Source organism: Fundulus heteroclitus, chromosome 6, assembly GCF_011125445.2.
Source record: "Fundulus heteroclitus isolate FHET01 chromosome 6, MU-UCD_Fhet_4.1, whole genome shotgun sequence".
Lineage (NCBI taxonomy): Eukaryota > Metazoa > Chordata > Actinopteri > Cyprinodontiformes > Fundulidae > Fundulus > Fundulus heteroclitus.
This window is the reverse complement of record NC_046366.1, coordinates 2405400-2433325: the sequence shown is the minus strand read 5'-3', so window position 1 is coordinate 2433325 and position 27926 is coordinate 2405400. Positions and strand designations below refer to the sequence as shown.

Sequence of the window (27926 nt, the reverse complement as noted above, 5' to 3'; positions counted from 1 at the left end):
ATAAATATAGCTGAGTGTCATCAGCATAACAGTGGAAATTAATCCCATGCTGTCTGATAATTTTGCCAATCGGAAGCATATATATAGTAAATAGAATTGGTCCAAGGACTGAACCCTGTGGTACTCCACAAGTGACCCTAGAGTTTGAGGAAGATTTATTATTAACATGAACAAACTGGAATCTGTCCGACAGATAAGATTTAAACCAGCCTAATGCTTTTCCCTTAATCCCTACAGTATGCTCAAGTCTTTGTAGGAGAATATTGTGATCAACTGTATCAAATGCAGCACTGAGATCTAACAGGACAAGTATAGACACAAGTCCATTATCTGAGGCCATGAGAATATCATTAGTGACCTTCACCAGAGCTGTTTCAGTGCTATGATGAGCTCTGAAGCCTGACTGAAACTCCTCAAGTAGGTCATTACTTTGTAAATGTTCACATAGTTGATTAGCAACTACTTTCTCAAGAATTTTAGATAAGAAAAGAAGATTAGATATAGGTCTGTAATTTACTAACTCATCTTGATCAAGAGATGGTTTCTTAAGTAAAGGTTTAATAACAGCTACTTTAAAAGCCTGTGGTACATATCCATTTACCAAGGATACATTAATCATGTCTAAAATAGGACCACTGATCAGAGGGAATACCTCCTTAAACAACTTGGTTGGGATTGGGTCTAACATACAGGTAGAAGGTTTAGATGAAGCTAAAATTTTAGATAGCTCAGAAAGCTCTACTGCTTTTAAACAGTTCAGACACTGCGCAGGTTCTAAGGATTCCTCCAATGCTGCCTCACTTACTGAGGCAGCATATATATATATAACTATATATATATATATATATATATATATATATATATATAACTATATATATATATATATATATATATATATATATATAGAATAATATATTCATTGGTGAATATCTTATTCACCAATCTCTAAAGCTCTGATGCCTTTATGGAGTAAATGCAATTTTGGAGACTAAGTCACAAAAACTTGGACGTGTAGACCTGTATCTCTCTGTCTCTCTCTCTGTCTCTCTCTCTGTCTCTCTCTCTATTAGAAAAATCACATTCTAATATAAACAATATCTTTTAATCTTACTTGTGAAAAGTTATCCCTCGACGTCAGGTCAATAGTCCGTCGATTTAAACAAAAATACGCCGCCCAGTGCTGAGATATCATTAGTGTGTTCAGCTTGAATCAGCAGGTTAGGGTAGCAGGTCGACCGCCCCAAGATGGCGGCCGTAATTCCTGCGCCGCGACAGTCAATGCGGGGTCTACTCTTATATTATGTCTATGGTTAGAACGACTCGCTTTGAGGCCACCAGCCGCCATATTGGTACTCCCTACCCCCCCCCCCCCCCTTTGGGGCCTGGGGGTAGAGGGGCTTAAAATTTTTAAAATGTCAAATGACATATACTTTTTACGCTATGTACTAAAACTGTCAAGTACTGAGAAAGTCATGTGCTGAAATATTTTGCATGTTATATATATATATATATATATATATATATATATATATATATATATATATATATATATATATATATGTATATTTAATATGACTAACATGTAAAATATTTTAGCACATAATTTCCTAGTAGTTGACAGTTTTAGTACATCCACTTTTCGAACAGCCAGAAAACTGCTTGTTGTTGCAACCAAATCCTATGAGATTCTGTGAGTAGGGAGTAGAAAGTTGGTGGCCGGTGACTTCAGTTTTTCGGGCAAATCAGCACTCCAGTGTATAATAGAGATCAGTGGGTAACACCTCCCTAAGATGGCTCTCGGGGCTGTCATTCGTCGGCAGGGGGCAGCAGTTGTCCTCCTTACGGGAGCGGCTTGGTTTCAGGTTGCCCCTGACGACACCAAGCCACAACAGGAGCCGTCCGTCCGTTCCATCATGTCTGCGACTGGAGCTCCAGAGGGGAAAAAGAGGAGGCGTACAGTGGTGCTGAGGCCGTAAGTGTGCAGCTCCGTTTGTTTACATGGAGTCTGGCCATGCTGCTTAAAAGCCATGGCAGCTGCTCTACTGTTGTTGTCTTCGTGTGTTGCAGCTCCAAACGCAGCAGCAGTTTGCTCGGCTTGTCCAGCAGACGCAGTTTCACTTTGGGCTGCAGCAAAGTTCTGGACCGGACCACTGGTCCTACTCCCAGACAAGCTGTTCGGGTAAAATGCACCGAACACTCATCAGACAGCTACAGATACCTCTTAACGACATAAATCTAAATACATGTGCAAATATCAGGCTTATGAAGACATTTAAGTTGCAATGGTGTCTGTTGTTTCACAGGTCCAGTAAATAAAGGGCTGCCACTGCACCTTGCAGCTATAATTATATTTGTTTTTCACTGCAAAGAGTCAGAGTTTGATGTAATAGATGCGGCTGACTGTTCTCCTGTGTCCAGGTATTTGATGAAGAAAACAATGACGTGACCCCTCAGCCCTTGCACCAGGCAGGTCTAGGAGCAGAGCAGGCCAACAGGTTCTTGGTGGAGGAACTCTCAGCAGGATCAGCATCAGACCAGACAACGTTCACCGGCAGCTTCACCATGCCTTTCTCTAGGTAAACAGCACCAGCTGGAGCTATATAGGAGTGGTGCAACTTACACAACAATCATAGGAGGAAATCATTGGGAAAGGACAGGAGGGGGGCCTGGAGCACCCCATTCTAGTAAATAAAATAGACTTGGCCCACCAGTCAATCATTAAAGGACTTTTAATTTATGATAACAGACATTTCTGTATTATCTGACCCTCCAGGCTCGTATTGTCTAAAGTTTTCGTCACATGGGCCAAAATAGTCAACTCAAAAGTACGTGAGGCAAAAATAGATTTTTTGCCTCACGTACTTTTGTCCTATGTCCTATGTCCTGGCTCGTGACGGAGGAGCCGTCACGAGCCAGGACATAGTTATAAGTCCGCATGAGCATGCGAGCACGTCTGCACACACATACACAGGCACATACACCAGCTCTAACTTACTTTTTGTTGCAGCTAAACTGATGTGGTTCATTGTGGGTGCACACACGGTGATCCTGCTTCAGTTAGCATTCATTATAACCTTTTTATTTTCAGTTTCAAACATTTTCCCTGTTCTGTTTTCAAGCAGGCTTGTTTCTGGATTGTGGTGTGCTGGGAGGAAGTCACATGACGTGATGTCATCAGAAGTACTGAGTGTTTTGTTAAATTGAGTACTGTATTTTTGATTGTAAGTTTATTTTTTTCCTTATTATTATTTTGTATACTTTAATTTATTTGAGTTAGAGTTAATTGCTTAGATGTTTTTGTTTGTTTGGTTTTTGTTTGCTTGTTTGAACTTCCTGTGGGCGGAGCCTGTGGCTTTAAAAGCAGGGCTCTGCTCCACATGGAGGCAGTCTGTGGTTAGACTCCAGAGAAGTCACACTGAGGGTGAAAGACTGTAACATGGAAGGTACTGTTCTTTTTTTTTTGTCTACTTTTTAACCTGCCTGGACGTCCTTGTATATATTCTGCACCTGCCATCTTTGGCTCACCTGAAAGAAAAACTGAATAAATTCCACTAAAGTGATCTCCGGCCTTGGCCAGTCATTTATGTTTGACCAAGCATAGAAGAACCCCGTCACATATGGTGTCAGGAGTGGGATTATGGCGAGCCGGAGAAGAGGATCACATCTGTTGAAGCAAAAAACTGGCCTTCGATCACAATCAAAGATGGAGGAACAGGTGGATGACAAAGCATGGGAGAGCATGCCAACGACGGATGGATCAGATGAGGAAGGTGAACCAAAGCTTGGGCCCAGTGGATCAAGTGCATCTGGCAGTGAGTTTCTCACTTTGATGAAGGACTTTATGGCAGGTCAGCAAAAGCGAGAGAAAGGGCTGCTGAAGGAATTACAAAATCTTAGGATGTCTCTGCAGCAACCACAGCAGGTACCACGTCCTCACCTTCAGTCAGGAGTTGGTGTAGAGCAAAGTGGTAACAATGATGGTGGTGATGATGACGACAGTGATCCAAGCCATCAACTTCAGTCAGTAAGTTACACCACTGATCCAAAGATTCCACCCTATCAATTAGGAGAAGACCTGGAAAACTATCTGCTGCGGTTTGAGCGCATTGCCAAGACATGGAGGTGGCCAGAGAGTGAATGGGCGTGCCGTCTCATTCCACTCCTTTCTGGGAAAGCGCTTGAGGCCTATGCTGCCATGGATGAGGAACGTGCTCACTGCTACAAGGACTTGAAAACTGCTTTGTTAACAAAGTTTGACATCTCACCTGAGACATACAGACAGAAGTTCAGAGCAACAAGTATACCTGTTGGTGAAACTCCTTCTGAAACCTACCACCGCCTTAGAGGCCTCTACCGACGATGGATCCGGCCGGACCAGCATTCCAAGGAGGACATCGGGGAGCTTATCATCCAGGAGCAACTGCTGAGCGTTCTGCCCTCTGATGTAAGGACCTGGGTGAAGGAACATGAACCCAAGGATGGTCTGACTGCTGCAAAGTTGGCTCTACAGTACGTGAACGCACGGCGAGGAGGAGCAGTACGTGTCTACAACCCGGTGCCGCGACCTGTTCAACTGGCTGGACATCATCGGTATGCCAGAGACCCAAGCCAGGAGGTTAAAGGTACCACAAGTTCTCTGAACCCACCATCCAATGGTAAGACATTAATTTGCTATTATTGCCAGCAGCCGGGCCACAAGGCTTCGGTGTGCCCAATAAAGAAGACAAAGTTTTCTGGTTCCTGCTATGTTCCTAGAGTTGAAGATCATGCTGGAGTCAAAAACTTTAAGACCAGAACTCATAAAACTGTGACTGTGAATGGACAGCAGGTGACTGCATTAATAGACAGTGGTAGTTCCACATCACTTGTAAAAGAGAGTCTTGTACCTGTTGGATGTGTGAACTATGAAAAGAAAACAGAGATTTTGTGTGTGCATGGAGATTGTCATGTTTATCCAAAAGCAGAAGTGACTGTCATTATTGATGATCAATCATATTTGTTAACTGTAGGTGTGGTGGAAAACCTACCTTTTGATCTCATTTTGGGTACTGATTTACCTGTGATGTTGCATCTTTTAGAAGAGTTACAAACTGAGGGGGACAAAGTTAACAATGTTTCCTGCCCTGTGATTACCCGTTCTCAGGCCAAAGAACAAGTTGAGTCCCTACCTGATTTTGATGAGAGTTTGTTTGAGGTTTCAACAAGGTCTAGAAAATCCAGAAAGCAAAAGAAATTTGAGAAAAAGTTAATGCTGAGTGGAAATGTGTCTGCAGATTTAATAGTGGATGACATGTGGAAAATACCTGAAAATATTGCTACTCTACAGAAACAGGATGTGTCTTTACAACCTTTGTTTGACCGAGTGGAAGAAAAAACTGATAAGTGGAGAGGAAGAGAAACCTTTGTGATAAAAGATGGAGTGTTGTATGCTTGTAATGAAAAACAAAGGTTGGTAGTTCCAACTAGCTGTAGGGCACTTGTCATGCATTTGGCACACACCATTCCATGGGCAGGGCACTTGGGACGTCACAAAACATTTATGCGCGTCAGCTCACGTTTTTTCTGGCCGTCAATGTATAATGACATTAATGCATTATGTGCTTCTTGTCCCATATGCCAAAAGACCCGTCCTACTCGGAAATCAGATCGGGCACCCCTCCAGCCACTACCTGTTGTCTCCACTCCTTTTCGTAAGGTTGCAATGGACATTGTTGGACCCCTAGTGAAGAGTGGGCGTGGTCATCAGTACATCCTGGTAGTATGTGACTATGCCACCAGATTTCCAGAGGCTTTTCCACTACATACCATTACTGCTCCTGTGGTAGTTCGAGCTCTGGTCCAGCTGTTTTCAAGAGTTGGAATCCCAGATCAGATTTTGACAGACCAGGGAACAAATTTCACCTCTAATCTTTTAAAACTCTTTCATAAACAGCTTGGGATCTCAGCCATCAGGACGACGCCTTACCATCCGCAAACTGATGGATTGGTTGAAAGGTTCAACCAGACGCTGAAGAGGATGCTGCAGAAGTTTGTGAATGACGCTGGCAGAGATTGGGACCGCTGGTTACCATTCCTTCTCTTCGCCTATCGTGAGGTGCCGCAAGCATCAACTGGGTTCTCCCCATTCGAACTTCTGTATGGGTGGGATGTTCAGGGGCCACTTGACCTGCTGAGGAAAAGCTGGGATGCATCAGAGACCTCATCCAATGCCAAAGGTGTGGTCCAGTATGTGCTGCAGATGAGAGGTCGGCTTGCTGAATACCACAAGGAAGCTGAAAACAACCTGCTGCAGGCCCAGCAGAAGCCAAAGAGGTGGTATGACCAGCAGGCACGGCAAAGGGTCTTAAGCGCTGGACAGAAGGTGTTGCTTCTCCTGCCTTCATCCACCAGCAAGCTTTTGGCAAAATGGCAAGGTCCCTATACCATCAGCCGACAGCTAGGACCCACCACCTATGAAGTCTACCATCCTGACAAAAAGAAAGCTACACAGGCTTATCATGTGAACTTGCTAAAGGAGTGGAAAGAACCATGGCCAGCTCCTGAAACATCATGCGTGTTAAGGCCGGTTGAGGAGGAAGACGAGGTTCCTGGCATTGAAGTGGTGGCTGAACAGTCAACCCCCAATCTCAGTCACTTGAGCTCACACCAAGCCTCACAACTACAGCAGATCTTCCAGAAACTGTCTCCTCTCTTTTCTGCTAATCCAGGCCGGACCACCTTGATAGAGCATGCAATTCGACTGAAAGAGAAGCAGCCAATTCGTCAACGTCCATATAGAGTTCCACAGCAACTGGTGGGGCAGCTGCGAGATGAAGTCGAAACCATGCTAACGTCAGGTATTATTGAACCTTCAAACTCTGAATGGTGCAGCCCAGTGGTCATCGTGTGTAAGAAAGATGGTTCACTACGGATTTGCATTGATTTCAGAAAGCTTAATGCAGTCTCAGAGTTTGATGCCTACCCCATGCCCAGGGTAGATGAGTTGCTGGAAAGGATTGGAAAAGCCAAGTTCATTACCACCCTTGACCTCTGTAAAGGGTACTGGCAGGTTCCATTAGAACCTTCAAGCAGACGGTACACAGCATTTCGTACCCCTTCTGGCCTTTTCCAGTTCACTGTTATGCCATTCGGCCTGCATGGTGCTCCAGCCACCTTCCAGCGGCTAGTGGACAAAGTACTGCGAGGAAGTGAAGACTACAGCGCGGCTTATCTTGATGATGTAATCATTTACAGCAATAGCTGGGAGGAGCATGTCTCACATCTAGCAGGAGTGTTGGAAAAGATTGGAGAAGCAGGACTGACACTTAACATATCAAAGTGTGTTTGGGCACAACAGGAGACCCGGTACCTTGGTTACCAGCTGGGGAGAGGAGAGGTGCGACCACAGATGGACAAAATTGAAGCGATCCAAAAGTGCCCTCGTCCTCGAACAAAGAAGGAAGTGCGGTCATTCCTGGGACTAGCTGGTTGGTATCGAAGGTTTGTGCCTCATTTTGCTACACTTGCTTCTCCACTCACCAGTTTGACAGCTAAAGACCAGAAGAATCCCGTTGTGTGGTCCAAGGAGTGCGAAGCTTCTTTTAACACTCTGAAAGCTCATCTATGTTCATCTCCTGTCCTCCAAAGTCCAGATTTCAGTAAGAAATTTCTGGTCCAGGTAGATGCATCCACAGTTGGCCTAGGAGCTGTCCTGGCTCAAGGAGATCCTGGGGAGGAGCAACCGATACTCTACCTGAGCCGCAAGCTGCTACCTCGGGAGGTGAGGTATTCTGTGGTGGAAAAAGAAGGCCTGGCCATTAAGTGGGCTCTGGAAAGTCTCAAGTATTATCTGCTGGGCAGAGAATTTGATTTGGAGACGGACCATCGTGCCCTGACCTGGATCAACACCATGAAGGACCATAACCATCGTCTAACTAGGTGGTATTTGTCCTTGCAACCTTACAAATTTAACATCTGTCATAGGAGTGGTAGACTCAATAAAGTGGCAGACTTTCTTTCTAGGTTGCCGAATTTCGCCAACCTTGGAGAGGAGAGGGGTGGTGTGACGGAGGAGCCGTCACGAGCCAGGACATAGTTATAAGTCCGCATGAGCATGCGAGCACGTCTGCACACACATACACAGGCACATACACCAGCTCTAACTTACTTTTTGTTGCAGCTAAACTGATGTGGTTCATTGTGGGTGCACACACGGTGATCCTGCTTCAGTTAGCATTCATTATAACCTTTTTATTTTCAGTTTCAAACATTTTCCCTGTTCTGTTTTCAAGCAGGCTTGTTTCTGGATTGTGGTGTGCTGGGAGGAAGTCACATGACGTGATGTCATCAGAAGTACTGAGTGTTTTGTTAAATTGAGTACTGTATTTTTGATTGTAAGTTTATTTTTTTCCTTATTATTATTTTGTATACTTTAATTTATTTGAGTTAGAGTTAATTGCTTAGATGTTTTTGTTTTGGTTTTTGTTTGCTTGTTTGAACTTCCTGTGGGCGGAGCCTGTGGCTTTAAAAGCAGGGCTCTGCTCCACATGGAGGCAGTCTGTGGTTAGACTCCAGAGAAGTCACACTGAGGGTGAAAGACTGTAACATGGAAGGTACTGTTCTTTTTTTTTTTTGTCTACTTTTTAACCTGCCTGGACGTCCTTGTATATATTCTGCACCTGCCATCTTTGGCTCACCTGAAAGAAAAACTGAATAAATTCCACTAAAGTGATCTCCGGCCTTGGCCAGTCATTTATGTTTGACCAAGCATAGAAGAACCCCGTCACAATCTAATTATATTTTGGGATTTTACAAAAACTGCTGAACAACAAACAAAGCATGCAATATTTTCATGAATAAATAAAGTTGTCAAACTTTTTAGTAGGAATGGGACGTTTAATCATTTTAGTTCCAAAACTTAGAAAGGGTTTCACACGTTTGCCGTTGGTGGTTGTCCAGTTTGCGCTTTCTTTTGGGCTCAATTGAAAACAGAAAAGAAAGAGTTAATCTCGGTAAGAAAAACAGGGTTTTGGTCGCTTTTGTTTTAAAACACTTGTTGTGTGGGTCACAGCATTTGGATACAGATGTGCAGCAAAATTGGATTAGACAGTGAGATTAGCTTTAACGTTAAAACCATGTCCAAACTATAGTTTAGACAAACCAGAATGAGTCAAAACATCTGAATATATGTGTAAATAGCAGAGTTTATTATCACTAGTATAGGAAACACTGTCAGAGATATTCTTGGCAATAGTCTGAAATCATGAACTCCAAAATATTACTTCCATGTATAAGCAGTGACATGTGATGTAGAATCATCACACTATCACAATAATCTGCACTGTTGTGAGTTAAATTATTAACATACAGTATGTGAGTATCACAAGCTGTTTATATGAACCCCAAACATGGAAGCGCCATAAAGTATTGTTCAACAATAGGTTTGGTTTGACTATGAATAATTATTAATAAACTGCAAAAACAACGTTCACGTCGTGTAAAAAACAAAACAGGCAGACAGTAACAGCAAGCAGAACAGCAAACTATAATCTATAACAAAAAATAAAGTATTTAGAGAAAAAGGTAAGAAGAGGGCAGATAAAGGAGTGAATTTATGTTATGGCGTTGTCAAACAGGACATACTGTACAGAATGAACACAAACAACCAAATGTTCTCCACATTCTCCAAATGTGAGAATTTTTTAACAAAATACTTCAGCTTCAAGTTAAAATGGTTCAGTCAACAAACTATTTGATACAATTCTGGTTACAGGTTGGTAACATTCAACCAAACTACTACGTGAAATGAAAAACAAATCAACTACGAACATTTAAAAAAAATAAAAGGACAAATAAGAATAAAGCCGAAGCCAATAAAACAGTGCAGAGATATTATGTATGTTTAAGAACCACGGTTTGTTATGAGGAATTTAGAATGAGGCCAACTTAGCTTTAAAGACACCAATGGGGATGTGTTCAAACAACTAGTTAGAGCGGAGCAGGAGGGAAAGAAAAATATTTTAATATAAATGTTGCCATCAAAGTGGCAATTGAATGGAGTGATGGACTACCAAGATGGCATGGACTCATAATTTAGCCTATTTGAAGGCAGGCATGATGTCACATCCTAAATTAGCAGCTCAGCTAACAAGAAAATTGTGGATGCGGTGCTCCAAGGCCCACATGTACCGTTAACCACCAGTAATAGAAATATAAATGTGCATATGAGTCTGCTTGGACAGGTGCTCGCAGGCAGCGTGTGTAGCTGTGTTTCCTTTGCCATCTTCTCTCAGGGCTGTGGAGGAAAAAAAACCCTTAATTGACTGAATCACATACACTGTCTCTACTTGGGGAGTCTATAATTCTTTCAGATTGTTTTCAGAAGGAGTTCAGATAGCCAGTTATTATTTTGGGCCGAGTTACAGGCACCATATATACAGACAGCAGACCCTACTTTACATTGGATCAGAGGTTTCTTTGGAACTGAAAGTCGTTTACTCAGTGATCAAGGTCAGGGTGTTCAAAAGTGTGTCCTCTCGATACAGCTAGTGGAGAGCTGCAGGCAAAGGGGAAGACAGCTGCTGTGCCTAGAGTTTTGTAGTTCTATGACATGATGGGAGCTGTCTAGCAAATGGGTTCATACTGTGGATTTTGGGAGATTTTAACAGTCTTTTTGTTCTCTATATGTGGTTCTGTCCTTGCTTCCTGTCATGACTGGTCCCAACATTGGTAAGAAAAAGAGAGGTTTATAGATGACACCACTATTACTGGTCAGATCCAGGACAATCACTAGTCTGCATACAGATAGGGGGTGGATTGGCTGGTCTGCTGGTGTGGTCAGACACTGTTCAGAACAAGGCCCAGGGAAGGATATACTTCCTGAGGCAACTTGAGATGTACAACCTTCCACAGGAGCTGCTGGTCGTCTTCTACTCTGCCCTCATTCAATCTGTCCTGTGTTCATCCATCCCTGTATGGTCTGGCTCATCCAAAAAAAATGACCCTCTATCCAGGACTTGTATAGGTCTAGAGCCAGGAAAAGCACAGCTAACATCTCTGCAGACCCCACACATCCTGCACACAAACGGTTTAGACTTTGACCTTCAGGTGGGTGCTACAGAGCCGATTTACAAAAACCAGCCGCCACACAGAGACAGTTTTTCCCCCCAGGCAGTCTCTCTGATGAACAGTGTGCACTCCATGACACTTCCCTTCAGGAAATTGGCCAGAGAGCAATAAGTTAGTGGTCTTCAAAATAAAACCATAAAGTAAGTCAAACTTGCCTTCAAGCAGTGTTAGTGTGTGCTTCAGCTTAGTGAAGGAGATGCTTTTCAGCATCCTTGAAATAACCATTTAGTAAAGAAATACTCTAACTTTGTTGTTTTTTTTCAGGTCAGTATTGGGTAGCAGCAGAATATCCAGCCAATCAACCATAGAGTCTGTGAACGAGGAAATGGAGGAAACATTTTCCAGACGTGACCTGCCCTTAAGCTTTCCAGGTTTGTTACCACAGTATTTTTATGGAATGTTTGGCCAATTTTCCAGGCTTTGGTTTTTGTAAAGGTTTGACTGACATCTCTGTGTATTTGAGACAGTAAATCATTATGAAATGCCTAAAATGTCTAAAAGGCTCCCCACATCACCAAATTCAGCATGTTTCATGACAGACAGAAGTTCAAAGCTTAAAGAATAAATCAAAGAAAATGTTGCTATCTCTTGAAATTCTCTTTTTTGCTCCCTAGCAAGTCTGGCATTTCTCCCTGGCTTCATTTTTGAAGACCTTACTGACAGCGAACTTTGAGTCTGTCTCCCTTGCTTACAACTTCTGCTTTGAAGAGTGTTGTTGTACATACCGTCCAATAGAACTTACATTCTGTGCGATCGCTGAATGGAAAAGATTTAGTTTTTGAGACTGCAACCCCTCATTACCAATCCAGGACAGATCAGACTGAAAATCAGCTGTCAACAGCCGATTGCTTGGTGCATTCCTGCATTAAATGTATTCTGCCAGCGCACATCTCTCTGCTCTTTTTATTCTTCGCTGAAAAAGACACAAATGGCTTTACTGAGCATAAGAGAAGCTCCCAGCATATTGGGTAGATTTTGGTAAACAATATTCTTTTTTTGTTGAACTTTTGTTACCAGATGAGAAGTGGAAGAAAGACTTGGTGAAAGAACAAGTGACACAAGCTCTGTTAAAAGTTATGAAAGATATTTTCATCACTGAGACAGACACCATTTCCCTGCTGGAAATAGCCCCTGCCATTGTGTCAGTGGATGCTGATGATGCAGAAGTCATAATGTGAGTGAAGTTCTCCTTGATCTTTACAACCCTTTGCCAATATTTAAATATTATTATTTTTTTTTTTAAATCTGGTTGGACCAAGCTGTTGGGAACTTCACCTTGTTTTGTTTACAGAGAGAGAAATAAGCAGTATGAAGAGGTTTGCAGGAAGAGAATAAGCAATGAGAAGTATGTGGATCGAGCCATGCAGACGCTGAATGAGGCGTCTAAAAACAAACAGATACAGAACAACCTCATGCTCATGGTCGATGCAGGTTTGCATGTCCTTTTCATTGTGAAAAGTATTGTACAGATTTACCCCCTCTCAAATGTCTTCTATTTTTGCTCTTTATTAGCACTTAAATGTTTTAGATCGTGAAAGAAATGGTGAAATCAGACGACAACTTGATGCAATCATATCCAATAATAATTATATCTATTTGGTGAAATAGCTATGCCAAAAAGACAAAAAATAAACAAACAAACAAACAAACAAATTAGACAACCAGCACTTATTATTCCTTCTTTTAATATGGGCACATTAACAGCCATAAAGCCTTTATAATAACTGGCAGAAAGTCCCTCATACCACGGTGGAGAAATTTCCAGCCACTCTTCTCCAGAATTGTTTTATGTTAGCCACATTAGAGAGCCTTTTTGGCACGATTGGCTTATCTAAGGTCAAGCAACAACATCTCTATCGGATTTAAAACTAAACTTTGACTGTGCCACTCAACACCTAATTTGTGTATTTGTTCATGGTCCATCAGGACAAGTTGTCCAGGTACTGAAGCTGCAAAGCAGCCCCATACTATCACACAACCACAACCATGTTTTTGGGACACAGCTTCCAAAGATGTTCACTTTTGTCTCTCCTCTCCAGAGAATGTTTTCCCTAATGTTTTCTAGATCTTTAAGATAGTTTTAGACAAGTGTGTGGCGGGCCTTTGTGTTCTTTTTGCTCAGCTATGGTTTTGGCTTTGGATATTTTGTTGACATGGCTCTCACTAGGATTCTCTGAAATTCCAGGTTTTGTAGAAGTGTTACCTTGTTAATACAGGCCAGGCATCTTAAGTGATTAGTTACATTTAGTCGTGATATTCAGGGCAGTCAAAAGTAGCCGGTCAACGGCGGCAAATCGCCGTCTATAGCAGCTCCTGCCGCCGCCTACTTTCCCCCGATTATACATCCCAAAAATCAGCTTAGCATCTGTCTCCACTGAGAGCAACATTAACGAGTGATTGGGTTCCTTGTTCCAACCTAGATGCTACTTTTCCAATCAAAACACAGACCGGTGTTATGCCGAAAAGTGCAATAAAACCGCGAGAGCCGACGTGAGTTTTGAAACTGCAAAGCTTTTTAAGCGGAAGATAAAATGTGCACAGCACCGCATTCATAGACCAGTGTGATGCATTCACGAGCGTCAGAAAGCTATGGTGCATTCAGGAGCATGGGACATTTCAAACTTACAAGGAAAGAGGCATAAAACGGAATAGAACTTAACTCATACAGTAATGTATTTATCCAGAAACAGCGTGGGCTTTCTTACAATACTGAATGCTCTATAATTGTATTTCTGATATTTTTTGATTATGCACATCTGCTAGCTTTTTATTCTGAAAATTCTATAATATTACATATAATATAATATTACAGCAGCAAATTATCAAAGTTTTTCAGGGGATGCATTTTGTGTTCGTCTCTAGAATCCTCGTCGATGATATGATATCGTGTGTGTGATGAGTGCAAGTGAAATTAAACTGAGATAAGAGATTTCGAAAGAGCTATATGACTGAAATAAATTCAACATGTAAATTCAATTTCAAATTCCAACCCTGTATTTTTATCATAAAAATTCGACTTGGTTCGTGAAGAAATGTTACGATCGTTTTTAGAACAGAACTGTGAATAATAATAATAAGATGAATAGACCTCACCTAATCTGATGTGTTTTATGTGGTGCTAGTAATTCAAATTAAACTAATTTTATGCAAATGGAGATTACCTTACATTGTTAAAACATGATGATAACATCATGTGAAAAAATAATGTTTTAAGAATAATAATAAAAAAAAAACAATGGTTGTTTTTGAAGAATTGATCATTCACTTCTTTTTTTGCCTTTTATTCAATTTAAAACATGCATTCTGACTCTATTGTTTAAATAATCACCTGTCTTGAAAGCTTCCAAAATACATCAGGGAGACTCTATTTTTCAAAATTCTCCCCTCTGGGGCTCGGGCACCGGCATGAGTGCACCCTCCTACCTGATAGTGTGTAGCCTGCTACTGTAAAAAAGTTTGACTGCCCTGATTACAAGGGGATGATTACATTCTCACATCAGGGTCAGGTTACTTTGGAGAGTTTTTTATTACCTTAAGAAAATAAATCATGATGTGATAACATTTTGTAAGTACTAAGGTTATCTATGTCTGAAAATACATTCTGATGATCTGAAACATTTAAGCGCACCACAGACAGAAGTCTTTGAATTTGCTGTGGATTTTCTGTAAACCACACCAGGTCAAAAATATACACAGGGTCAAATAAGTGCTGTAGTTGGTGCTAAATACTCAAATTCCTGTTGACCTGAAAGGCCAAGGCCTATTACCTTATTGTATTTGATCAAGGGAAAAAAGTAAAAATACTGATTTACACAAGTTTGTAATGTCCTTTAAAGTAATTTCTCTAATGTCCATTATCCTACTGACATAAAGAGACAACTTAAAGTTACAGTGTCCAATATTACCATGTACTATACATTACAATTTCTAAACATCAGTTCAGATGCTCGAAACTCTCCTCCTCAGATTAGTCAGATTTGTTAGGAGGTTCAGGAACCACCAAACACAATCCTGCAACAAACAAACAAACAAAAGGCCTCCTGGAACACGAGTGTCACAGTGAAGCCAATTTATATTTCCATGGACTAAATCAGTGTTTTTCAACCACTGTGCCGTGGCGGTGTGCCGTGAGTGATCGTCAGGTGTGCCGTGGAAAATGAATCCAACTTCACCTAATTGGTCTAAAAAGATTTTTTGAAAACAAATTAATTATTATGTGCAAATAATATGCCATTGTCGAGTGTCTGTGCTGTAGTAGTGACTGGCGGCATAATCGTGCAATAATTCCTTATCACTAGATGGCAGCAGGTAGTGAATTGCATTGTACGTTAAGACAAGAGAATTAGTTATGCATGACAGGTTGCGTTGAGAGCATTGTAGCTAGCAAGAGCGTGATGACGGTGATGAAGAAGTTTTCGAAAAGAAAAAAATGCTAACTGCGATCTGGACCCTGGACAAAATTTGGAGACGGCAAATACCGTGAGCTTGAGGCAATACAGTGAAAGTTACATTTTATTTGGATTTACTTTTACTGGGGATGCAACGACACCAACTCTGTTGTGCTTGGTATGTGGTGAAAAAAGCTATCCAACAGTGCTATGGTACCAAGCAAGCTTCATCTCCAAATGAAACACCCTTCGCTTCAAAACAAGAATGCAGACTATTTTGTTCGCCTGCGTAAACATACGGAGAAACAGGCAACTTTTATGAGAAAAACCACAAAGGTAAATGAGAGAGCCTTTAAAGCTAGCTACCACGTAGCTGAACATGTAGCTAAATCAAAAAGGTCACACACATTAATATTATCCGCCTGCAAAGCCATTGTAAACGAGATGCTTGGACCTGAAGCGGTTAAAGAAATAGCTCTCTCAGACAACACAATTTCCAGACATATGGATGAAAGTGTGGCTTTGGAAAAGATCCGTATCAGTGAGAAATTTGCGTTGCAACTTGACGAGTGCACTGATATTAGTGGACACGCTCAACTCTTGGCCAATGTGCGTTTTGTGGATGGAGACGCAATCAGAGAAAACTTCCTATTTTGCAAGCATTGCCAGAAAGGACAACAGGAGAGGAAATCTTTCAGGTCACGTCAGAATATTTTGAACAAGGAAGACTTAAGTGGGAAAACTGCACGAGTGTCTGATGGAGCTGCAGCCATGGTTGGGGCGCACCAAAGACTTTGTAAGCAGAGTGAACGAAAGAAACCCAGATGTGATTATTACGCACTGTTTCTTACACCGTGAGCCCCTCGTGGTCAAGACTTTACCAGCAGACCAATGCCCTGTGTTGAATGATGTTGTGACAACACGACCTGTGAAAAGCTGCATATTTGCATCTTGGAGTGAGGAAATGGGGTCGGAGCATAAGACCTTGCTGTTTCATACGAAGGTCTAATGGTTGTCACGCGGCAAGGTGCTGGCCCGTGTGTATGAGCCTGGAGGAACTCAAAGTGAATCTGACAAATGAGGGGTCCGTTTACGCAAAGCTGCTTGCAAGTGATGAGTGGTGGCCAAGGCTGGCATATCTGGCGGATATTTTTTATCATCACACAAATGCAAGGCCAAAAAGAAATCCTGCTCACAAGTACGGATAAAATAAACGGATTCCGCATAAAGGTGCACCTCTGGGAACAACATGTGGAAAGTGGCAACCTTGAAATGTTCCCACTCACCAAGAAAGGCAAAATGTTCACACTGCTGCACTGTGTGAAATAATAGGTAAACATTTGAAAACTCTCGAGGAGAAGATGTAATTTTATTTCTTCATTTTTTCATGAAAATTTTTTACCCTGGCTCGAAAAAGGTTGAAAAACACTGGAATGTCCTAATCAAGGAGAAGCCACACACACACACACACACACACACACACACACACATACACACACATATATATATATATATATATATATATATATATATATATATATATATATATATATATATATATATATATATATATATATATATATATATATAGATAGATAGATAGATAGAGTGTGTAAAGAGCTTTATGGAATTGGTCTCCATGGCTGAGCAGTGGAGGCACATTCTCTAGAGTGATGGATCATGCTTCTCTATCTGGCAATCGGATAAATGAGTCTGGGTTTGGTGGTTACCAGGAGAACGGTACTTGTCTGACTGTTTTGTGCCTAGTGTAATGTTTAGTAGAGGGATGACTCTACTATGGGGTAGTCGTTGTCCTTCAGGGTTAGGGCTTGGTCCCTTGGTTTTCGTGAAAGGAACTTGGATTTTGGAAAACTCCAAGTTCCTAGTTTGTGGGAACAGTTTGGAGCTGGTTCCTTCCTTTTCCAACATGATTGCACCAGAGCACAAAGCAAGGTCCATGAAGACATGGATGAGAGAGTTTGAGTCCTGACCTCAACCACATCAGACTTGGGGGGGTCAAATCCTGGTTGTGTCAAGGATGGCATTGAGCATAAAAACTCTAAGTGTTTGTGCAAGTTGTAATGACTTGGTGTGGCAACCCCTGAATAAGGAAGCAGCTAAAAGGACTAACATAGTGTTTAGCTGGGTATGATGGACATTTATTCAATATCTTCCTAGTAGAAAACTGACACTGTTCTGTTTAATTCACTTCATCAGTCCATAATTACTTAATACAGGTTGCTGTTTTAATCTAATTGTAAGTCAAAAAGCCAAATGTATACCATTGTATAACTAGATGGGAGTATGTTAAGAAACTACCTGGTATAAACCTAGCTAATGACTCTGTCAATGTATTATTTCATCTGTAATCACAAACATATTCCTTCAGATAGTGGATAGGTTTTTATAGAGAATGATGTTTGATTGCAACCCTGTCTGTAGCCACCACTGTGTCCACCTTCGACATGTATGAACATCCAGAGCAGGAAGTGACGGCGGATAGCCCAGAAATGAAACCCAACATCTATGCTGAGACGGTTGTGGAATCCAGCAGAAGTGCAGAGAGAAGTCTTTCCATGATCAGCTCAGCTAGTACAGGTAACAGTGCATAAAAGCCAAATGTGACGTTCCACATGAATTAAGTTGCTTTAAAACAAGTGTGCTGTTTTTCTCAAACATATTCCCTTTCAGTAATTTCTTCTTGCTCGCTGAAAGATGTGGACGCAGTTAGGACTGGCTTGAACACACAGTCAGATCTGGAGCTTATCAGGTTATCTGAGAAATTTCAGTACTCCTTACTTCTAATGGAGAGGAGCGTTCTGAGGAACAGCTTCCAATGCCAGTTGGCTTCATACAGACAGTTGCCGTTGTTGGAAGGTAATCTCACTGTTTTTATACAAGGTTCATGGACAAAATGTAACATTTGAAAAAAAAAAAAAAAGTCAAGAAGTGTGATTTTAATGAGTTTATCAGACCCTGACAGACTGGTGAAACCTAAAGAAGTGGAAGAAGGCGAAGGTCGTACAGAGACGTCCTGCTCTCCAGCCCTGGAATGTCTTTGGCGTTTCAGTTGTGAGCTCAGCATTGGGTGTAGTGTGAGTTGCATGGCCTGGAACCAAAAGAATCCGGTAAGACACTCAGAAACACTCTTCCAAATTCTGTAACAAGACTTGTGAACTAATTAGAAATAACAAATCTCCCTCTCGTCATAAATTAATTAAGTAGAAATCAGAGTTTTACTTTGATCCTAAAGGCTAGCAGCTTGTCTGAAAATGGCCAAAAGCCATGCTGGTTCCTACTCTCTTTAAAATAACTCCAACCTCAAAAATGCAATAGCAGCAAACACTATTTTATGAGCTTTTAAACAGCCATCATGTTTGGTTTGGGGAGTCAGTTATAATAAAGATGATGGTTGTTTACGTGGGAAACAGAGGTCTTCATATATGAAACACGTGCTGAGAATGGAACATGCAGGTGTAAAATGCAAAGATACAATAGTGGTTTCTGAATTTATGTATTTTTTTTTACATTTACTTTTTGTACTGCGTTACGTTTTTGTCAGTTATCCTGACCAGAAATGTCCTGTTGTCGTGTGAGATGTTTCATACAGAAACATTGTTACTGAGGTAATGCCCCCTATCTTCCTTTCCATTGTAAATAATTATTAGCTTCCTAGTGCAAATGTTGAAAGCTTTATAAAATTCAGCTTGCATAATCCACTGATGTTCTTTAAGGCAGCATTTTATTTGGCATTGAGCCATTGGCTTTTTCTTCCAAAACCAGCTGATCTGGACTGATACTAAATGAGACAGTAGGAGAGTGTCTGCAGTAGTTAAAACATGAACTGTTTCTAACCATGAACCAAAACCTGGTCTCTTTAATATAATAGTACAACTTGGTCTGACTTACACAGTTGCTGACACCCATCCTTTTTGAACTGAACTCCATCCTCCCATCAGCATTATAACACTGACTGCTTTTTTGTGCTAGGACCTTCTTGCTGTAGGTTACGGTGAGAGTGACTCCAGAAACCAGGAACCAGGTCTGGTGTGCTGCTGGTCTATTAAAAACCCCAGGGTAGGACTGATTTGAGTTCACGTCTCCCCAGCAAATAGACTATTCAGAGAAAGTATGGGGTGGTTTCAGTAATAGATCTGGAGGGCAAACAGAACAGAGCAATAAGCATACACTATGTCTGGAGCAAATGTCTGGTTCTGACACACTGTTATGTGTGGGTTACGCAATTCAGCTCTACAGAGTTTACATTCCTGCTCATATTACTTCATATCACCTTAGTCTCTGTTACTGAAACTTTGCCATTTCCTTAAAGGAACAGTAGTTCATAGTTTTTGAACAACTCCAGGCTAGTTGGACCAGAAGCGAACAATTTTTGTCCTTAAGCAGTCATATCCTGCAGGTTTTAGATATGTCCCTGTCCAACACCTGATCCAGATCATACATTTTCCTTCTCAGCTTGTTACCAAGTACTCTGTGGTTCTTCAAATTATGCAGTCGTTAAAGTTAAGTATGTTTAAACAGTTTTAAATAGATGTTTACTCATCTACAGCATGCAAGGACAGGAATTGCTAACCTCTGGTCCAACCTGAGCAAGGTGACGTTAAACTGGCTTAGACCTTTCCCTATTTGTAGGCTGCTCACATTTCTTACCGAACAAGATTTGTCTATGTCACTCACAACCAAAGATAGTTCTCCATATTAATGTATAGAATATTCCATAGTAATTATAGCTACTTTTGTTCTTTGGCATGACTCAGTAAACAATCTTGACTCTTCCTTTCTCTGACATTCCTTGATGTATCAATGTTGTCTCACTCTGCTTGTCATTCAAGAAAGGCCATAGGTATCTAGGTAGGCCATGTTTACTCAAGTCATTGGAGCCATGTAAAACCTGATGTAGGGGCTTCAGCTGTCATTTATTTTCTCTTCCTGCAGTGGCCTGAGCGAATCATCCACTGTGATAGTGCTGTTACTACTTTGGATTTCTCGGCCAACAGCCCTGGTCAGCTGGCTGTGGGGATGTGTGATGGCAGCATTGCTGTGTACAACGTACAAAGTGCAGAAAGCAAGTTGCCTTTCATCAGCAGCCGGTGAGGAATGAGTGTTAGTACATGGTGCAGCTTCTTCATACACTCAACAAAAATATAAAAGCAACACTTTTGGTTTTGCTCCCATTTTTTGTGAGATGAACTCAAACATCTAAAACTTTTTTCCACATACACAATATCACCATTTACCTCAAATATTGTTCACAAACCAGTCTAAATCTGTGATAGTGAGCACTTCTCCTTTGCTGAGATAATCCATCCCACCTCACAGGTGTGCCATATCAAGATGCTGATTAGACACCATGATTAGTGCACAGGTGTGCCTTAGACTGCCTACAATAAAAGGCCACTCTGAAAGGAGCAGTTTTATCACACAGCACAATGCCAAACTGAAATGAACTGTTTGAGAGTTTTCACCATTTCATTTACCGAACATGCCTACAACTTTAAAGATGTTTTAATGTTTTGTTGTGAAGCAAACAACTAATAGGACAAAATAACAGAAAACAGTTGTCTGTGAGACAGCTCACGAAAGCACTTGCCGCTGCTGCAAAACAATAACTGCAGAGCAATTGCTACTTTCACGTGAAGTCGCTAAAGTTGCCAGTAACAGAAAAAAGTCACCAGATTTGTCGCTAGAGGGGTCTGAAAACGTACTAAATATAGCAACAAGTTGGTAGATTGACAACAGCGACCAAGTGCTTCCTCGGATTATAAATATTCCTGCCGCTGGCTTTGCACTTTGCGTAACAAATATTGCAACGAGCGTAATCTGTATCACATTTTGAAAAGTGGAGACATACTTTCAAACGTGTTTTATCAGCCATGCTTGCTTTGTTGACTAGCCCCCTGTTACTGACATCATTATGCTCTTGTGCGTGCAATGCTGTGTTCATGGAAAATTGCCAATTAGTCCACTCCCTCAGTGTCACAATGATGTGTTTAGGTACTGAAAGGTGGTACCGTTTGATTTTAGGTACTATAGGTAGTATCGACGGAATTCAATCGGTACCTGTAAAAGTTCCGAATTCAGTACCCATCCCTAACAGGGGAACATCAAGGTTTTTGATCAACAACTTTGTCCCTGACTTGTTTGGAGAGTTCCTTGGTCTTCATGTTGTGAAGTCTCTTGCTTAGTGGTGCTGCAGGCTCTTGGGCCTTTCAGAAAACGTGTATTTATACTGACAGATCATGTGCCCCCTAGATTTCACACAGGCTGACTTCATTTGACTAATTATTGGATTTTGTAAGGTAACTGGTTGCTCACTTTTTTGTGTAATTTCTCATATTTTTATAAGAATGTTTTATAGTAAAAAGAATCCAGACTGTGGTTATGTTACACTGATGTAAAAATTTGGGCCAATATCAGTACCCGTTATTAATATTGTCGTTATTGCCCTATCCTTTCGTGTGAAAATGACCACACCTCTGACATTACTTGTCTGCTTCAGTTAAACACCCCACAAGCCTGCACTGCATCACTGTCACATGCCCAAACAAATACCACACGGCCAACCCCTCCCCGCAAGAATCACATACACAAACAACAAGATGGAAATAAACACATTATTTATACTGATGTTAATGCAGATATATTGTTCATCTCTAAGTTCATTGCTTTCCTATTTTGTTGCACTATTTCTCGTGATACAGTGAATGTGCCAAAAGACACATTGGGCCAGTGTGGCAGCTCAGGTGGAACAAACAAGAACTGAGTTTCACTGGAGAGGAGAAGGTTGAAGCGCTCTTCTCTGTGGGTGCAGACGGCAGGATCTGCAAGTGGTTTATCATAAATGGTGGCCTTGACTGTACAGGTACAGTACTCAGCAGCAACATCTGCCTTTTAAAGTTTTATTCAGGAGTGTTCTTAGATCCAAAAATAGACTGAATGTCTTCAAAGGTGTTGTATTGCTATTTCTAACACTGATCTTAATTTTTTATACAGTCATGCGAAAAAGCTAGAATACCCAGAGACATATTCATATGTCCAAACACAACACTATCCAATATATTGATATTGAATATGGGTGTTTAATATTAGAAAAGGTAAAAACATTTTCTTCAAAATGTATTAAAATGTTTTTTCTGATGAGGAATAAATAGTAACAACCCCAAATTTATTCCCAGATAAACTGGATAAAATCCCTTTGAAATAAGTCTAAAAGAAGTCTTCAAGGGCTCATGATGGCATTTTAGGGCTGATATAAAAGTGTATGTCCGTATAATCACAATAAGATTGGATAAGATTTACTTTCATTGAAGATGTGCAAGTGGGAAACTCCTGGTAAAAGAAAAAAACTGAACCTGGTCCTTTTGTATGTTCTCTCTGGCATTCAGCCAGGCAGAACATACACAAGGACCAACGTTTCTGTAGATTGACTTAAAGTTTAATGCTTGGACACAAGAATATAAGAAATGGTTGACATATATCAAATACTATCAATAGGCAGACAGACACGGAATCCAATATTCAAACCAGACCCGGTGGCACAGAAATTTGGTGCAGACAGAAACCTTTACAGGAGCAAGCCGGAGATCTTTGTGATGAAAAGCGGGCTACTCACAGCAGAAGAATCCCAGACACCCCCCAAAAGTCCAAGTCCAGGAAAATAAACAAAATTCATTCCAAGCCGTGTGGGTGGAGGGGGCCTCAGAAGGGGGGCAGGAAAATAAAATATGTCAACAAATTGGTGTTCAGGCAGGTGACCAGGAGATCATCCCGAACAGGCACAGAGTTCTGGAGCAGGAATCTTGGAGGCAAGACCCATGGAGACCAGCATCTTTGCAGCAGGAGTTGTGGCAGACGCTGTGGGGTATGCGTCTTGGAGACCAGTCTCACCTGGGAGACTTAACCTTTGGCGAAAGCCTAGAGACTTGGCCCTTGGTGGGGCCTGGGGCATATTACCTCTAGCAAGAGCTTGGGAGACTTGGTCTCAGGCCTTAACTTGGAAGACTTGACCCCACGCAGAAGCTCTGGGAATGGAAACACCCAGCATAGTCCAGGAGATTGGAATCCCGACAGGACTCTGACAACTGGAGTCCCAATGGGGCCTATAGGCTTGAACTCTTGATGGGACTCACTGGACACCCCTATCAGAGAACTCTGAACTTTGTACAAAAGGCATGTCCACTTAGACGCCCTTGTCAGAAAACTCTTGAATGTAAACAGGAGGTGGGTCCATCTTCACCCACTTGCAGAGCCTCAAGTCAGGAAATTGAGGAGTCGCAGAGCTGATGCTGGGGCTCTCAGGTGGCACTGAGCTGACCCTGGGGCACTGTGGCAGCTATGAGCAAATACTGTAGCTCTATGGCGGTGAGAAGTAGACACCCTGGAAATGGCGACATTGTCTGTAACAATGGAACGGTGAGGCACGATACAGTATTAGTAAAAGTAAAAAAGCCTCATAGCAACTATAAAACATAGAACCGATAGAGTCATGGATTGGGGACAGCCTGCGTCAGCAGGACTTAGCCACCTCACCAGAGTAGACTCCATCATTAATTGAACTGATATTACTAAGATGCTGTGCTTTAACATGAAACTGGCTGTACACACAGAAACACTTAAAAACCTTTGAGTTGAAGGTTAAGAGTATAGAACAAGCTTCCCTCATACCAATGTCAGAGACAACAAGCATCTCTCCAAAGTTGTTTCAGCCATTATTAATGTTTTTGTTTAGGGAGTAAATAAAGGCTGTTTTGGTATTTTATTGCAGAAAAATCACTTTTTCCCCAGGGATGAATAAAATAAGATTAAGAACTGAATGTTCAATGGGTTGTACTAATGTTTTCACATGTGTGTTGCTGTTGCAAAGACCTGATGAAGCTCAAGAGGAGTAATAATACCCAGAGAAAGACTGGACAGAAGCCAGAGAAGATGGCAGAATGTGGGCTATCTGCACTCACTCCTGGTCTGTGTTTTGACTTTCATCCAATTGTGAGTGGCTTCAGAATGTGTAATTGGCTAGTTATGTGCCTGCTACAAAGGATAATATAATTTTTCTGGGGCCATCATGTTCCTACAGGACTCCAATATCTACTTGACTGGTACCTGGGAAGGTAACATCCACAAGTGTTCCTGCTCCAACAGTCATCAATTTCTGGAAACTTATAAGAAACATTTTGTAAGTTCAGTACAGTAACATGCGCCTTCTCTTTCTGAGACTTCATGTCTTCCAATACAATGAAATTGTACTGGAATTTATTTATCTATGAATTATTTACTTACTATATTTAGTTCATAGTGATTAATCCAATACCTTAATCAAAAATCAACAACTGACACAATTAGTTCTACAATTCAAATACATTTTGGTATAGAACAGATATAGAACAGAAAATATGCAATAATATCATAATTTCAGATTTGCCGTTTATTTGCTCAACATTTTTAAGCATGTATGCCGTTTTATATTTAACATTAGCTCCACTATGACAGCATGGTGGGACTTAAAATGACGAAGTCATCACTTATCCCATGCAGTCGTACACCCATCTGGAATAACCCTGACATCCTACAAAATAATAAAATGATAAACTTTACATACTGGAAGAATAAAGGTATTGAATACCTGGAACATTTACTTGATGGAACCGAGTTTATCACTTTTGCCAAATTAAATATGCAATATGGCATTAGTAAAAATAAATTCTTGGAATATGAACAACTTAAATCTATAATTAGAAATAAATATAAGCATATTAATGGTGGTTTACAAACTACTGTCTAAATCATACAGGACACTGACTAAAATAGATGATTCAATATCTCTTCCTATACCCCACTAAATGATCAAACTAATCAGAGGGGACCAGTGAGCACAAGTTTTAGCCTAATTATGTTTTGAGGAGGCAGGCTTCATTTCTATGCTTATATGATGTAACATAACCTGGCCAGCCAGAGGAATAATGTGTAGCACTCTAGTTCTACACATTATCAATCTGGGACTGCTTCATTTGAATCCGGAGGGAATTTCAGCAGAACTCTGTGAGCAGAACTCTCTAAGCCTGCCAAAGGCTTATTTTAGCCAATCACAGTATTCAATATAAAGATGTAAGCCGCAGCTGTTATGAGATCGAGGTCGAGAGAGGCGTGGCTTGTTACACATCTTGTTTTGGTCTACAGACAGTGCTCAACAGCTCACCTTGTGGTGAAATATCAATTATTGCTTCTTTAAAGATAAGTGTGTCTATCATTTTAAATTTGGTATGGAAATTGAGTTGTCTATCTTCAATATTTATCCGTATCTCTTTGAGAGAAACTTTGGGGAACAAATGTTTAAAGGTTCTGCTACCCAACTTGGAAGTTGTAAATCTAGTTATATATTTCTTACTTATTATAGCCTTGAGTTATTGACATTCTAAGAATTTGTTGCTACGTAGCCCATATTGTGTAATAAGTATATATATCAAATGAAACTGGATTATGTGTAGTGAATTCTCTATCCATTTTTTTTGTTTTGAAGGATTATTCCAAACCCTGACATCACTTTTTTGTCTTCATTTTGTTCCCCATCAGTGTCCTGTGAACTGGATCACTTGGTGTCCTTTTCATCCTGATGTGTTCCTGAGCTGCTCTTCTGACTCCACCATCCAGCTCTGGAAGCAGGACTGCCCAAGACCTTTGTTAAGCTTCTCCTCCAACCATGGGGAGGTGTGTGAAGTCAAGTGGTCTCCAAGACAGGCCACAGTATTCGGAGCTGTTTACGATGGGCACCTCGAGGTCTGGGACCTGAATTCCAGCTTGTAAGTCAGATTGAGGAGAAGAATTTGCTCGCTTTGTGTGCTGCAAAAAAATTATTTATATATATATATATATATATATATATATATATATATATATATATATATATATATATATATATATATATATATATATATATATATATATATATATATGGATATATGGATGTATATGGATATATGGATGACAAAGGGAGAAAGTGAACCTGATTCCATGACAAAATGCACTTCTATCTTACAGTTTGGACCCAGTAATTGTGCAGCCCGCTGCTCCAGGACTGAAGATGACATCCTTTCTGTTTGCATCACTCACAGACTGTGTTTTAGTGGGAGACAGTTATGGCCAGGTGACAGTGTACCAGATGCAGAACCTCCGTGTTGGAGAGTGCCGCCAGGTACAACACACAAACATATCAGACAAGTGCTTGAATATCTGGGGACTTAAAGGAGAAGTCCGGTCAAAATTAGAATTCAAACTGCTGAAAGTACTTTAAATATAAAACTATTACTTACTGTTCAATAAATGATAAACTTTTTTAATTAAGAGTCATTTTCATTTGAAGGTCCCTTTATGGAGGCAGCCATCTTGGAGAAGAACAGTACTGCCACCTCCCAGTTTGTGACTTCAGGTCGCAGTAACGGCTGTAGAGCAAGTCCCAATGTCCTATCTGTCCCCTTGTAAATAAAATATCAGTTTTCATGCCAAAATATTTTTTTAAACCTCTTAAACAAAGATAGACATGGTCTTAAGCATTTAAATTTAAAGTAATGCTAATTTAACATTTTAGAGACATAAAAAGACAACAAATAAGCATTAAAGTACGGTTCATTGGTTGGGTTCTGCAAATTTATAAGATGAGTATAAAACTCATCTTTAGAACCAATCTCTGCTCAAAATGGTGATCTGCACCGCCTAACCTACTTTCAGCAGTTATGATCAGTTATTGCAACCATAAACTGCAGAAAATACGGGCAGATTGGCTCTTTCTGAGTTTACTCTCGGCTCCTGTCAGGATGTAGCCTAGGTGCCATTCCGAACTTAGTCCCGCCCACAACGTTTTTGGTCGGGAAGTTCGGTCTGGCATTGCTCAATAGTAGCGCGAGTATGCTCGCCCAATATCTGGCGGGCCAATCAAATTGTCGGGGCGGGCTTTATACGATGATGAACAGATGATCAACAGTAACGTAATCAACCACGTCACCAAAGCGTGCTTGGGTTGAATTCGTTTACAACAACGATGGCTGCCGCTGGAGAGTTGAGGTGTGTAGATTCTGCTATTAGGTCTGTTCTAGAAGATATCGACAGGTTCGTGTGTTGAAGGACTCCTTGGATCCTTACATTCTTTTTGCAACACCGGCAAAAATAATTAACGCTCATCTTCTTATGCTAGGCTAACCGTTGAGTTCCGTTGACAACAACTATGCGTCGCTTAACATACGTCACACACTCCGTTGCTCTTATTGGTTGTAGGTCTATCCAATTGAGTGCAGAGGAATTTTTTTTCCTGGTTCGTTCGAAACACGTCCCATAATCACAGCTCTATGGAGCAGTATCAGACTCAAATTCTGACTAGAATTGAGTATGACCATGTCAGGCTAGTCAGGATGAGCTGCAGTGCTTTAT

General features: G+C 41.0%; 1 protein-coding gene across 1 annotated transcript in view; it reads left to right on the top strand.

Moving 5' to 3' along the window:
- The first annotated feature begins 1637 nt into the window (after positions 1-1637).
- dnai4 (dynein axonemal intermediate chain 4) overlaps positions 1638-27926 on the top strand; it is a 40801-nt gene continuing 14512 nt past the window's right edge. Inside the window, exons 1-16 of the mRNA XM_036137838.1 lie at positions 1638-1972; positions 2068-2179; positions 2419-2576; positions 11371-11477; positions 12124-12280; positions 12398-12537; positions 17937-18092; positions 18186-18371; positions 18468-18622; positions 19485-19571; positions 20448-20602; positions 22214-22374; positions 24376-24497; positions 24586-24684; positions 26079-26305; positions 26544-26697. Coding sequence (XP_035993731.1) covers positions 1791-1972; positions 2068-2179; positions 2419-2576; positions 11371-11477; positions 12124-12280; positions 12398-12537; positions 17937-18092; positions 18186-18371; positions 18468-18622; positions 19485-19571; positions 20448-20602; positions 22214-22374; positions 24376-24497; positions 24586-24684; positions 26079-26305; positions 26544-26697 — 2358 coding nt within the window. The 5' untranslated portion in view covers positions 1638-1790. The remainder of the gene's footprint in view (positions 1973-2067; positions 2180-2418; positions 2577-11370; positions 11478-12123; positions 12281-12397; positions 12538-17936; positions 18093-18185; positions 18372-18467; positions 18623-19484; positions 19572-20447; positions 20603-22213; positions 22375-24375; positions 24498-24585; positions 24685-26078; positions 26306-26543; positions 26698-27926) is intronic.